Below are 14,661 nucleotides of genomic sequence, written 5' to 3'. Positions count from 1 at the left end.
AGAGGCTGAATGAACACTATCCTGACTTTCACAACTGAAAACACAATACACTTTCTTCAGAAAACTTTTTAAAATTCTCTGGCTTTAGCCTTTATAAATCTTCCTGTTGAAAATGTGGTTTAATTATTCAGTGCTGGTTCTTTGAAATCTAAAATTTCTTCTGACATCCTCCTCTGCCTTAACGTTTCCTCAAATGTCCCTAAACCCTTCCTTTACTGGCTAAAATAAAATTTTTGAGTATTCCAGATATTGTAGCCCTGGTAGAAATTACTTTTCCGGCATTTTACTGTCCCGTCCAGCTTTGCCTTGACAAGTCTTCTCGTAATGACATTTAAGTTTGCATTTGAGAGGTGAAAACTGCAGTTGTTATTTAAAAACTCTTTTGCTTTCTCTTTCTGGTCTTTGTATTGTTTTTGTAAAGATTGCCCCCTTTCTCTCAGGAATTTGTAAATTTAGTTGTGGTGCCTTCCTTGTTTCCTGCAGACCTCTAAAGAGTTATGGGGAATGAGTAGGAAAGTGGAGTTGAGGCGTAGATGAAATGAGCCATGCTCATATTTAATGGTGGAGCAAGCTTGAGCAGCTGAACTGCTTACATCTGCTTCTATTTCTAAAGTTCCCATTTACCAAGGCCTCTGTCTTTTTCTCCGTGTGGCTGGCATTTTCTCTTCCTCTAGCCAACTCAAATATCTTAGCTCTCCCACAAACCTCTTGGTGAAGATTTGACTATGGAGTGCTGAAGCTCCCCTGTTGCTACTATCAGTTTTCATTTTTCAGTTGACTGTGCATTCTTAGAGCAGGAACATTCTTAAAGTGGTAATTCAATTTTCTTCAAAAATCTTCCTCTTCTTTCTTCAGAGTCAAATAAATTAAACCTAAGCTGACCACCATATTGTGATCACACAATGTCTTATTTTCAGACACCACTTCCACCCGCATTTGGTATTCTGTTTGGATACAGTAGTGAGCAAAGATCTTGATTTAGTGACCTAATCGTTTGTGAGCATTTGTTAAATAGTGATCATAACATGATCGAGATCCACGTAATGCTTGTAAGAGACAAGCAAAGATCAGATTCTAGAATTTTGGATTTAAGTAAGCAGATTTTAATGGGATGAGGCAGAGACTGTCCACAGCAAACTGGGAGGCTCTGCTAAATGGCAAAACAACCCAGGAACAGTGGAGGATGTTCACAGAAACACTTATTGCTATTCAGAAACAGCCATGGACATCTGAGGTGGTAAGGGACAGCATAAAATTAAAAGGAAAGGCTTACACATACATAAACAATAGTACAGATCCCACAGAACAGGACAAATACAAAGATTAATAAGGACCGCAAAGCGAGTGGCTAAAAAAGGAGTATAAAAAGGAAACTTGAGAGGAGCATAAAAGACAATAAGAAGACATTTTATAATTATATGACGGAAAAGCAATAGTGAAGAGTACTATTGGCCCACTAAAGGCTTAGAGTGGGGATATTATTAATGGTCAAGGGGAAATGACAGACAGAGTCATAGGGATGTACAGCATGTAAACAGACCCTTCGGTCCAACCCGTCCCTGCCGACCAGATATCCCAACCCAATCTAGTCCCACCTGCCAGCACCTGGCCCATACCCTTCAAACCCTTCCTATTTATATACCCATCCAAATGCCTCTTAAGTGTTGCAATTGTACCAGCCTCCACCACTTCCTCTGGCAGCTCATTCCATACACGTACCACCCTCTGCATGAAAAAGTTGCCCCTTAGGTCTCTTTTATATCTTTCCCCTCTCACCCTAAACCTATGCCCTCTAGTTCTGGACTCCCCAACCCCAGGGAAAAGACTTTGCCTATTTACTCTATCCATGCCCCTCATAATTTTGTAAACCTCTATAACGTCACCCCTCAGCCTTCGACATTCCAGGGAAAACAGCCCCAGCCTGTTCAGCCTCTCCCTGTAGCTCAGATTCTCCAACCCTGGCAACATCCTTGTAAATTTTTTCTGAACCCTTTCAAGTTTCACAACAGATTGTTTTGTTTTGCAATCACAGCAGAAAAGGTTGTTATTGCTTGTTGCAAATCCCAAAGAAATTAACAGAGGATTAGGACAGGGTTCAATAAAATTAACTGAAGTGGATCATGAATAATGGTAAAGTTAATGGAAGAAAGAATGCCAAATTTCCAAGATCTGATGGTTTCCATCCACAAGTATCAAAGGAGCAAGGACAGCATAATAAAAGATTATGGTCGGGGCACTGATAAGGTTCCTGCATTCAGGAGTGCTACCTCTGGACTGGAAATCTGTTTATGCCACTCTGCTCTTTAAGAAAGGTGATAGAGGGAATCCAGGGAATTACAGACCAGTTAGCCTGAGATCTGTGTTAGGAAACTTTTAAGAGTCTATAATCAATGACAGGGTAACTGATCACTCAAAAAATTACAGACAATCTGGGTGAGTCAGCATGGATTCAGGAAGGGTAAGGCATGCCTGACAAACCTCTCAGCGTTTTCTGTGAAGTGGTGACAAAGGTAAGTTGACGGATGCTATTTATATGGACTTCCAGAAGGCTTTGACAAAGTCCCACCCAAGTGACTGTTAGCTAGTGTCCAAACCCAAAGAATTGATGGCAAATTATTAAAATAGGAAATTGATTGAGTGGCAGGAAATAGAGATGGAATAATGGATAAGTACTCAGTTGGCAAGATGTGACTTGTGATATCCCACATGTATCTGTGTTAGTGCTTCAATTATTCAAAGTATTTATAACGACTTGAATAATGGCATAAAAAGTCAAATATCCAAATTTGCTGACAACATAAAATCGGGCAGCATCGTAGATGATGAGTTCAAAATAACAACAGGATATTGAAAGATTAGGAGAATTGACAAAGCTGCGGCAGATGGATTTTAATATAAGCATGTGGGAGGTTAACCATTTTAGACCAAAAAAGGATATATCAGGATATTTTTTATTTTTAAGAGGGCACAAAATTAAATACAATGGATGTCTTTGGGAGTTCAGGTGCATGGTTCTTTAAAATGCCGTGAACAAGTGCAGAAAATCATCAAGAAAGCTAATGGAATGCTGGCCATCATATCTAAAAGGGATGAAAAATGTGTTGCTGGAAAAGCGCAGCAGGCCAGGCAGCATCCAAGGAGCAGGAGAGTAGATGTTTCGGGCATAAGCCCTTCTTCAGGAACCTTTAAAGGGCTGGAGCATAAGGATGCAGACATTATGCTGTAGTTATACAAAGCCCTAGTTAGATCTCTCTTGGAGCACTGTGAGCAGATCTTGGCACCACAACTTAGGAGGGACGTTGTGATCCAGGAAGGAGTTCAATGCAAGTTTAATAGAATGATACCTGGACTTCGGGCGTTCAGTGATGAGGAGAGATTAAACAAATTCGGCTTTCATTCTCGAGAATTTAGAAGGTTAAGGGGTCCTCCCCAGAGCTGCCTCCCCATCAGTGCCCCCTGCTGGTGCCCATCAGCCAGCTCAGATGATACAGATCCAAAATCCTGTGGATGCTGGAAACCTCAACCATAAACAGAGAGAGTTGGAGAAACTCAGCAAGTCTGGCAGCACTGGAGGGGAGAGAAACAGAGTTCTCTGAAATAGAACAGAATAGAATCTCTACAGTGCAGAGAGGGATCATTCAGCCCATTGAGTCTTCACTGATCCTCTGAAGAGTATCCCTTCCAGACCCAACTCCCCAACTCATACCACATCACCCCACATTTAGCATGGCCAATCTACCCAACTTGCACATCTTCAAACTCAGCAAAAACCTACACAGACATGACAAGAACATAGTAACCCCACACAGACAGGCATCCAAGACTGGAATCAAACCTAGGACCCTGGAACAATAAAACAGCAGTGCTGACCAATATGTCATCATGCCGCCCCAAGGAAAATAAACTCCCCAAATGTGGACTGCCATTCTGACCTGTGAGCAAATGTCTAAACGAAAACCATGCTCGCATTTTCTGCACAATCTCCGCTGGCAGCATTGTGTAGCATTAGTAACAAGATTACATGCTGACTGTTGAGTAAGGTGTGTAATGAGAGGAAACAGAAGTGGCAGGGAACAGTTGAAGAAAAGGACAAAGCAAGATACTTAAAAGCGGGGGAAATAACATAATTAAAATTATTGACTGGAATTCTCACAAGGCAAATTAAAGTATAACATTTCCTTTTGTCCATCAGTAAGTAGGATACAGACTATTTAATACTTGCAATGGGCAGTGATCTTGTGCAGGTAACTTCATAATCAGATTCTCCTCTATTTATTTAATTTTTGCAACATCTCCTTTCAGTCAATGAGTAAGCAGTTCTCACATCCAAACAGAACCAGACTCACCCTTCTCCCTTGTTTACCTTATTATGAGCCACAATTTTGAGAGCAAATGTTGCTAAATACAACGAGTTCATGACAAAACTGAGTTGATTTCGAGATTCCTCCATAAAATCTTCAAGTCCATCATACCACAGTCTCTTCACGTCTGACCACACCATTCCTAGAGATAAATTGTACATTAGCACATTCCAGAAGTGAAATGATACATTCAAACTACTGAGTCAACAACATCTGAGTTTACAAACTGCATGCAGAGAATAATGAGTGCGTTAAAAGGAATCCCTAGTGTGGAAACAGGCCATTCGACCCATTAATTCCACACCAACCCCTCTTAAGAGTATCCCACGCAGATCCCCCCTGCAATCCTTGTAACCCCGCATTTCCAATGGTTAATCATTTAACCTGCACATCCCCGGACACTAGAGGCAATTTAGCATGACCACTGTGCCGCCCATCCTTTCAGCTTTTCATCTCTTATGGAGTTTTTCTTTTGCTTAGATTAGATTCCCTAAAGTGTGGAAACAGGCTCTTTGGCCCAATAACCCACCTAGACCCATTTCCTTCTGACTGATGCACCTAATACTATGGACACCTGACCTGCACATCTTTGGACTGTGGGAGGGAAGCAGAGCACCCAAAGGAAACCCACGCATACACGGGGAGAATGTGCAAACTCCACACAGACGGTCGCCCGGGGCTGGAATCGAATTTGGGTCCCTGGCGCTGTGAGGCAGCAGTGCTAATCACTGAGCCACCGTGCTGCCTGCACACGCAGAGTCAACAATAATAATTTATATAACACCTTTGATGTGGTGAAAACGTCCCAAAGTCCTTAACTAGAACTTTTACCAAACCTATTTGACAGAAAGGTACAAATTAGGACCATGTGACCAAAAACCTGGTCAAATGGAACAGTTTTAAGGAGCAGAGCAAGAAGGGCTTAGGGAATCAAGACTGAGCATAATCATTAGGTGTAATTAGAGTGCAGAATATGCAGATGTAATTAGAGCTATTTTAATGTCAAACATTCTTGCCTTATGATGCTTCAATTAAACATTTACACCCACACTTGCCATTTGAGAGTTAAATCCTGCTACTCACGGTGGCAACTTCAGCATCTTGAGAGTTCAGGAGAATGTAAACAACTTAAGTCGGAAGCTGCCATTATGAATATTGATGTTTAAACTGATACAAGAACAGCTAGGACAAAGTGTATACGGACAAATTAATTTTTAAGAATCACTATGATGAAATTATTTTTAATCAGATGGCTAGTTTTTGGCCTCATTCACAGAAAAGACATTTTGCGTCAACAATGTTGCATTTTGCTTATGCAGTGTACAGGATTCAATATTCTTTTTAAAAGTAACTCCACATCTCTAGGGGTTCATAACCAGCATGCGCCAAGGTCTATACTCCTAACATTCAAACACAAGTAACAGTGTTCTGTTTGTACTCATTTCAAGGTGTACCTAATGAGAATTGAGTACCTGGTTTATAGAAATATACATCAAATCCCTACAGTGTGGAAACAGGCCATTTGGTCCAACAAGTCCACACCGACCTTCCAAAGAGTATCCCACCATACCCACTCCCTGATCCTATTACTTTACATTACCCTTGACTGACACACCGAACTTACACATCCCTGGACACTAAGGGCAATTTAGCGTCACCAAATCACCTAACCTGCACATCTTTGGAGCACCCAGAGGAAACCCATGCAGACACAGGGAGAATGTGCAAATTCCACACAGTCACCTGAGTCTGGAATCGAACCCGCATCCCTGGCGCCGTGAGGCAGCACTGCTAACCACTGAGCCAGCATGCCGTCCCTTTCTCAGTGTTAATACAGTAATACTTGCCAGTATTCAATCATTGCAATGCAGCGCTTCTCATTTTTAAAAACTGCATTATTTTAATGAAGAAACATACTGAGAGCAAAGATAATGTTTTTGAAACAGTAAAACATCTGGATAACTTATTCTGTAGGGTTCATGCAAATTAGATAGCATTTAACTGGAATTAAAACTGAACTTTATTTCTAATCAACCTGTTCAGGGATGTTATTACACACCTCTGGGATCTGAGCCTGGGACTCCCAGTCCAGGGATGTGTGCTCTACCACGGTGCCACAAGATGGCCCTTTACATCTACTGACTATATCTTATTCACTGATTGAATTATACTAAACTACTGAATATTCTAATTTTAAATTTACATATCACATTTAGATGCATGGATTAATACTATTTTCCTAATAAAAGCATAATACTGCTGGAAATAACACTGGAAATCTGAAATAAGATCAGCAGTCCTTGAAAAGCTCAGCTTTTGATCAAAACTGTGGGCAGAAAAATAGTTTACATTTTGAGTCCACTGTGACTCTTCTTTGGAAGACTATTTTTCTGCTTTGCTCAACATCCAGAAACGCTTCAGTACTGCCCTGCCCAAAAACAGCTGATCTGAAAGAGTATCCACACCATTTTGAGGCTTAACTCCAAGTTCTCAAACTTCTTCCAACTACATGATTTTCTTCTCTTAATGATCCTTGCCTGGTCACACACCATTGGCAGTTGTTGAGAATGTTTTGCTTGAAAAGCACAGCAAGTCAGTCAGCATTCGAAAAGCAAGAAAATCGACTTTTTGGTGCGGAGCCCTTCATCAGGAATGAGGAATTGGCATTGGCAGCCAAGTGGCAGCTCTGATATTACGCTTCTTACTTTCAAAGTGTCTGAAAAAAAATCTCTTCTAGGCTCTACTCTTAGGTTTCCTTAAAGAGTCTCCCTTTATGTTCTCCCTCTATGAAGTCTCTTTCCACATCAAATACTTTCAGACATTCACTTATATGAAGGGTTCAACAAAATGTAAGTGTTGCCACACCTTCCTCCTCTCTCAGACTCCTGGAGAGGTAAAACGTCAGTCCTGTGAATGCTCCATAGTCAACATTCTCCCCATACTCCTGGAGTGTTTTTGGTCCTCAGTATGATATCTCTTCAAATCAGCACATTCAAAACACAGGGAAGGAGTTAAAACTGTGCCCCATCAAAGATGGTTTTGCAATCCATATGGTCACTCTGAAAACAGCAAGTCTGGTTTACAATACCCTTTCTGATTACTTACCAATTTTAATATAAAACTAATAATTTGAAAGAGAAACAAAATTAAGAATCTTTTCTAATCATTGTAGCTCATATTGAGACAGCTTTTCTATTAACAGCACTTATCTCTAGGAGTGATAACTCTTCATAAATTCTAAATCTATTATATCAAATGAGATTTTCAAAATGCTCAATTAAAATCTTTCATAGTGAGGTTAAAGTCATTTCATGTAAAGACTTAGGAGGCAGAAACATAAAACATAGCAGCAGGCCATTCAACATGATCATGGCTAATTCTCTATCTCAACATCACATTGTTGTTTTCTTCACATACCCCCTCAGCACCTTTAGCATCCAGAAATCAACATCTTCCTTAAATATATTCAGTAAACACTTCCATAGCCCTCTGTGGTAGAGAACTGTACAGATTCACCACCCTCTAAGTGAAACTATTACTCCTCATCTTAGTGCTAAACCAAATCATCTGCTGACATTTCTGCCACCTCCAAAAAGACCCCACCACCAGGGATATATTTCCCTCCCCACCCCTTTCCGCCTTCCGCAAAGACCGTTCCTTCCGTGACTACCTGGTCAGGTCCACACACCCCTACGACCCACCCTCCCATTCTGGCACTTTCCCCTGCCACCGCAGGAACTGTAAAACCTGCGCCCACACCTCCTCCCTCACCTCTATCCAAGGCCCTAAAGGAGCCTTCCACATCCATCAAAGTTTTACCTGCACATCCACTAATATCATTTATTGTATCCGTTGCTCCCAATGTGGTCTCCTCTACATTGGGGAGACTGGGCACCTCCTAGCAGAGCGCTTTAGGGAACATCTCCGGGACACCCGCACCAATCAACCAAACCGCCCTGTGGCCCAACATTTCAACTCCCCCTCCCACTCTGCCGAGGACATGGAGGTCGTGGGCCTCCTTCACCGCCACTCCCTCACCACCAGATGCCTGGAGGAAGAATGTCTCATCTTCCGCCTCAGAACACTTCAACCCCAGGGCATCAATGTGGACTTCAACAGCTTCCTCATTTCCCCTTCCCTCACCTCATCCTAGTTTCAAACATCCAGTTCAGTACTGTCCCCTTGACTTGTCCGGCCTGCCTAGCTCCTTTTCCACCTATCCACTCCACCCTCCCCTCCCCTCCCTGACCTATCACCTTCATCCCCTCCCCCACTCACCCATTGTACTCTATGCTACTCTCTCCCCACCCTCCTCTAGCTTATCTCTCCATGCTTCAGACTCACTGCCTTTATTCCTGATGAAGGGCTTTTGCCCGAAACGTCGATTTCGCTGCTCGTTGGATGCTGCCTGAACTGCTGTGCTCTTCCAGCACCACTAATCCAGAATTTGATTTCCAGCATCTGCAGTTATTGTTTTTACCTTAGTGCTAAATGGTCTCCCCAGTATCCTCAGACCACAATCCAGTGTTCTGGAATTACCCCCAACCCTAATCCCAAACCTGCCCAGAAGAAACATGCAATTGGTAGATTTCTGTCAGAAGTTTATAAGTTTTGCTGAAATCTCCTCTCATTCTTCTAAACCTTAGTGAATATAGGTCCAAGTAACTCATTCTCTCCTTGCATGACAATCCTGCCATCCCCAAAGTCAGTCTGAGATTCTTCACTGCAGTTCCTCTATGACAAGTATATCTTCTGTTAGGCAAGGAAAGCAAAACTGCACACAATACTCTTCGTGTGGTCTCACCAAGGCCCTGTTCACTCGCAGTAAGAATCCCTGCTCCTGTACTTAAACCCTCTTGCATTAATGGCCAACATTTAAGATGCCTTCCTAAGTGTTTGCTGCCGCTACATGCTTGGTTTCAGTGTCTGGTGTATAAGCAGACCCAGGTTCCTCTGACATTAGCCTTTCCCAGACTGCCACCTGTTTTTCATACCAAAGTGGACAACCTCACATTCTTCTATGTTATACTGAATCTGTTACAGATGTCCCATTTGTATGACTTGTCTAAATAGCTCTGAAGTCTCTTTTCATCCTCCTCACCCTGCCTGTGTCATCAGCAAACTTAGAAATATTACAGTCGAGAGTGTGGTGCCAGAAAAGCACTGCAGGTCAGGCAACATCCAAGAAGCAAGGGAATTGACATTTCGGGCATAAGCCCTTACTCATTCCTGATGCTGCCTGACCTGCTGTGCTTTTCCAGCACCACACTCTCGACTCTGATCTCCAGTTCCTGTAGCCCTCACTTTCTCCTCAGAAATATTACACTCAATTCCCTAATCCAAATACATATTGTGAATAGCACTGATCCAAGCACTGGAACCTGTGATACGCCACTCAATGACCCACTTACTCCTATTCTTCTTCCTGTCTGCCAGCCATCTCTCAATCCATGGCCAACAAGAACGAAGAACAGTACAGCACAGGAACAGACCCTAGACCAGCATTTGATATCTTTCTAATCTAAAAACCTTTTGCCTCGATGCAGTCAGCATCCCTCTATTCCCTGACTATTCATGTACCTGTCAAGATGCCTCTTAAACATTGCTATTGTATCCGCCTCCACCACCTCCTCTGGTAGTACATTCCAGGCACTTACCACCCTCTGTGTAAAAGAAACTTGCTTCTCACATCTCCTTTTACTTTAAACCTATGTCCCCTCTTCATGGACAGTTCTACCCTGGGGAAAAAAAACTCCAATCATCCATTCTATCCATTCCTCTAATCTTGTAAACTTCCTTCAGGTCACCCCTCAGCTTTGAACATTCAAGTGAAAACAAACCAAGTTCGTCCAATCTCTCGTCATAGTTAATACCTTCCCAACCAGGTAATATCCTAGTAAACTATTTCCATATCCTTTCCAAATCCTCCACATATCCTTCTGTAGTGTGGTGACCAGAACTATATCCAAATTTCCAAATGCTGGCATATTACTCCCAAATCCATGCCCTTTGATTTTGCAATTGAAGTATTGAAGGGAGTTTCTCAAAATGGAGAAAGGTGACCAGTGCTGTTCCACAGGGATCAGTGCTGGGGCCACTGTTGTTTATGATATACATAAAAGACCCGGAAGAGGGCATTGGTGGTCTGATCGGTAAGTTTGCAGATGACACTAAGATTGGTGAAGTAGCAGAAAACATATGGGACCGTCAAAGAATACAGGAGAATATAGATAGACTGCAGAGTTTGGTGGAGAAGTGGCAGATGGAGTTCGATCTGGGCAAACGTGAGGTGATGCATTTTGTAAGGTCTAATTCTAAAATGAACTATACTGTAAGTGGAAGAGCCTTGGGAAAAGTTGATGAGCAGAGCAATTTGGGAGTGCAGGTCCACTGTACCCTGAAGGTGGCTGCACACACGGATAGAGTGATAAAGAAGGCCTATGGTATGCTTGCCTTCATCGGACAGGATATTGAGCATAAGAGCTGGCAGGTCATGTTAAAATTGTTAAAATGCGGTTCGGCTGCGTTTAGAATACTGTGTACAGTTCTGGTCACCAGATTACCAAAAGGATGTAGAGACTTTGGAGAGGGTGCACAGAAGCCTTACAAGGACGTTGCCTGGTACAGAAGGTGCTAGCTATGAAGAGAGGTTGAGTAGGTTAGGATTCTTTTCATTAGAGATAAGGAGATTGGGGGGGTGGAGGGGTGGGGGGCATTTGATTGAGGTCTACAAAATCATCAAGGGTATAGACATGGTGGATAGAGATAAGCTTTTTCCCAGGGTGAGGGATTCAATAATGAGAGGTCACGCGTTCAAAGTGAGAGGTGAAAAGTTTAAAGGGGATACATGCGAAAAGTACTTTACACAGAGGGTGGTAGGTGCCTGGAACGTGCTGCCAGCAGAGGTAGTACAGGCAGGCAAGGTAGACTCATTTAAGATGCGTCTGGAAAGATGCATGACTAGGTGAGGAGCAGAGGGATACAGATCCTTAGAATGTGGGCAATAGGTTTAGACAGTGAATTTGGATCGGCACAGGCTTGGGAGGGCCAATTGGCCTGTTCCTGGGCTGTAAAGTTTCTTTGTTCTTTGTACAAAGAGATCTTGATCAATTGGGTCAATGGGTTGAGGAGTTCAATTTGGATAAATGCGAGGCATTACATTTTGGTAAAATAAAGAAGGGCAGAACTTATACAATTAAAAGTATAGCCTTGTAGAATAGAGCTCAGGTACATAATCGTTTGAAGTTTGCATCACATGGAGACAGGTGGTTACAAGGCATTTAGCACACTTGCCTTCATTGCTCAGACCTTTGAATACAGGAGCTGAGACCACATGTTGAGGTTGTACAGGACATTAGGGAGGTTTCTTCTGGAACACTGACCAGTTCTTTTCACCCTGTTATAGGAAGGATATTATTAAGCTGAAGAGGGTTCAGAAAAGCTTTACCAAGATGTTGCTGGAAGTGGAGGGTTTGAGTTATGAAGAGAGGCTGGATAGGCCTTTGTTTAGATTTGAATGTTCGCCTGGCTTTTTGTGCCCAATCTCCTGAACCTCTAAACTCACAGCGAGAGTGCTTACACTACAGTCAAGGCTAACTGCATTAACAGTACAACCAATAGTGGATTACAAAGTAACAGTAAAATGAAAAATCCATATTAATCTAATACTCAAATTACAAACTAAAAGCACAACATTACATTTAGTTAAATATGCTACATCACAGTGTTAGTTTCTTTCAAGATACAATGTATTAACACAACTTTTCAGTTACTGCTTACTGCTCAAATTAGCATTTCCTATGTAAACAGCAATACCAAGAAATTATGTTTAAGAACATATGCAAACAAACATAAAAGTAGGCCTCTTAAAAAAAAAACTTCATTCATAAAGTGCCAAACCCTTGAAACCTGTGTTGACTGTTACCCTGTTACGTCTGCCCTTTCCATCTTGTGTCATACTTTAATGGTACTCCTCTTTCACAAGACAGCAAATGCCTTCCATATCTACATTGTGAATGATGCAGAAAAAAACTACGACATAAAAGATCATCACCAGGACATATTTCTATTGCACAAACAATGGTTCAAATATATCTGCTTAATAACATTCCTGAAATATGCACCTTTTCAGGGTTTTTTAAATGTGGTACAATGGCAGCATGCCAGTGCCAGGAGCTATAGTTCAAGGAGATAGTCTTTACTTCACGGGACTCAAATATTCAATACAAGTCCCCGACAAGGAAGACACAGGAATAGGAGGAGGCTCGTTCAATGCCTTGAGTCTATTCCCATTCCCTATTATATCACAACTGAACTGTACACAACCTCAATACCCATCGATACTGTGCAACCTTTCATAATATTGTCTAGTATAAATGTATTAATTTATTTTTGAAGGCTTCAACGTACCACCAGTTCCACTAACAAGTGTGAAGAGGTGTTTCCTGATTTCACTCTTGAATAGCCTAGCTTTTATGGTCTTATTGTCAAGTTCTGTTTATTCCCCCCGAGGTAATAAATTCACTGTATCTAGCTTATCAATTTTTATTTTCATCATTATCAGTTCCTCAATATCATTTCTCAGTCTTCTATACTCAAGGACGCAGAAAACAAATTTATGCTGCCAGACCTCAATGCAACTTTTAAGTCCCAGTATCATTCTAGTGAATGTGCATTGCATCCAATCAAAGCCAACGTATTATTCCTGAGGTACTGTGTCCATAATTCAACACAATGCTCCAGGCAGAATCTGACCAAGGCTGTCTACTCTGAAACAATAATTACCTCACCCTTTGTACTCTAGCCTCCATGAAAGAAAGGCCAATATTTGATTTGTTGCTGATTACATCTTGTGCCTATCTCTTTACTCTTCCACAGTTTGTTTCTCATAATTTGTAAAATACCTGATTCTTCTTTCTTAGATCCCATTTCTTCATCAGCCATTTTGGCTAGACATTTATATGGTCTAATCTGCACCTTGGATTCTCCAAGGATATCATTTTCAAAAAAATTGATCTTTTTTCTTGTCGATGACTGTTTAGATCTACATTTAGAGGTATATGCTCTGTTAATGTCATGGGATGTTGCACAGGTGATCAAATGGACATAGAATATAGACAATTTCTGACACACGATACTTTTGGAATGTCATACTTTCATAATACACTGTGAGCTTCCTATACTGCACATCAGTACACTCAATTTAAAGCATTCGCCAGTATTTTAAGGCAGGGCATCTGTTGCAGCAGTTATGCAAGAATGAACCACAAACTGACTGCTTTCGGTTGGAACCAAACATTGTCTCTTCTCATGTTCTCTCCAACAAATTAAATCATTTTTAGCAGGGGTCTCTAACCAATTATCACATATACCCTCTCTTTGAGTCGATATATTTAGGACAATTGCAGGGCATTCATCTTTGTCCAGGTGAAAATCTGCCAAGCACATACTCTGGACCTTGCTCAAGGCCAAGCTTGAGCAATCTTCATATTCACATACAAACGTATATAAGGGAAAATTGCAGTGGTTTGTGAAGGGGTAAAGTCACCCATAGTCTTACCAGACACAGGGTTGCTCTCTCATTAGATAGAGACAACTGGTGGTGGATTAATCTGAAGGTCGCCATGCCTCAAGTGAGGGGAGAGGTTGAGAAGGACAGTCCTTCATGATAACCTCAATCAGGTAGGAATTGAACCCACACAATTCACATCAAACCAGCTGAACTTCTTTTTAAAAATGGAGTGTGACTATTTAATTACCAGAAGTTTGACAAATTATAATTTAATAACTATAACCTGTGCAACAGAAGACTTAAAATGCTAATAATTTTCCAGTGGGCAGTACGGTGGCTCAGTGGTTAGCACTGCTGCCTCACAGTGCCAGGGACCTGGGTTCGATTCCCACCTTGGGCGACTGTCTGTGTGGAGTTTGCACATTCTCCCTGTGTCTGTATGGGTTTCCTCCAGGTGCTCAGATTTCAGGTCAGGTGAATTGGTCATGCTAAATTGCCCAAAGTGTTAGGTGCATGACTCAGGGGTAAATGTAGGGGGTCGGGGAATGGATCTGGGTGAGTTACTCTTTGGAGGGTCGGTGTGGACTTGTTGGGCCAATGATCTGTTTCCCCATTCTGTATGGAATCTAATCTTATCCCTTAAATGATTTCAAAGATTGTACTTCAAGTTTTATATTTGTTCCATAAAACAAAAAAATCAAATAGTTTGTCCATGCTTTGAAAATGCTGAGAGAATGTTTCCACTCATGGGAGAGTCTTGGACCACAGGGCATAGTTTCAGAATAAAGG

General features: G+C 41.7%; 1 protein-coding gene across 7 annotated transcripts in view; it reads right to left on the bottom strand.

Annotated features, from left to right (window-relative positions):
* Nucleotides 1–14,661, bottom strand: part of trpc1 (transient receptor potential cation channel, subfamily C, member 1) — a 94,600-nt gene that overhangs the window by 33,445 nt on the left and 46,494 nt on the right. For 6 of the 7 annotated variants that reach the window (XM_072571976.1, XM_072571978.1, XM_072571981.1 and 3 more), the window contains one exon: nucleotides 4,364–4,503. In XM_072571976.1, the coding sequence (XP_072428077.1) occupies nucleotides 4,364–4,503 (140 nt within the window). Of the gene's footprint in view, nucleotides 1–4,363; nucleotides 4,504–14,661 lie in introns of those variants that run through there. The other variant, XM_072571983.1, reaches the window with a different exon arrangement.

This window comes from Chiloscyllium punctatum, chromosome 6 (genome assembly GCF_047496795.1).
Source record: "Chiloscyllium punctatum isolate Juve2018m chromosome 6, sChiPun1.3, whole genome shotgun sequence".
In the NCBI taxonomy this organism is placed as follows: Eukaryota; Metazoa; Chordata; class Chondrichthyes; order Orectolobiformes; family Hemiscylliidae; genus Chiloscyllium; species Chiloscyllium punctatum.
Note: the sequence above shows the minus strand (reverse complement) of the source record. Positions and strands in the feature narration are given on the sequence as shown.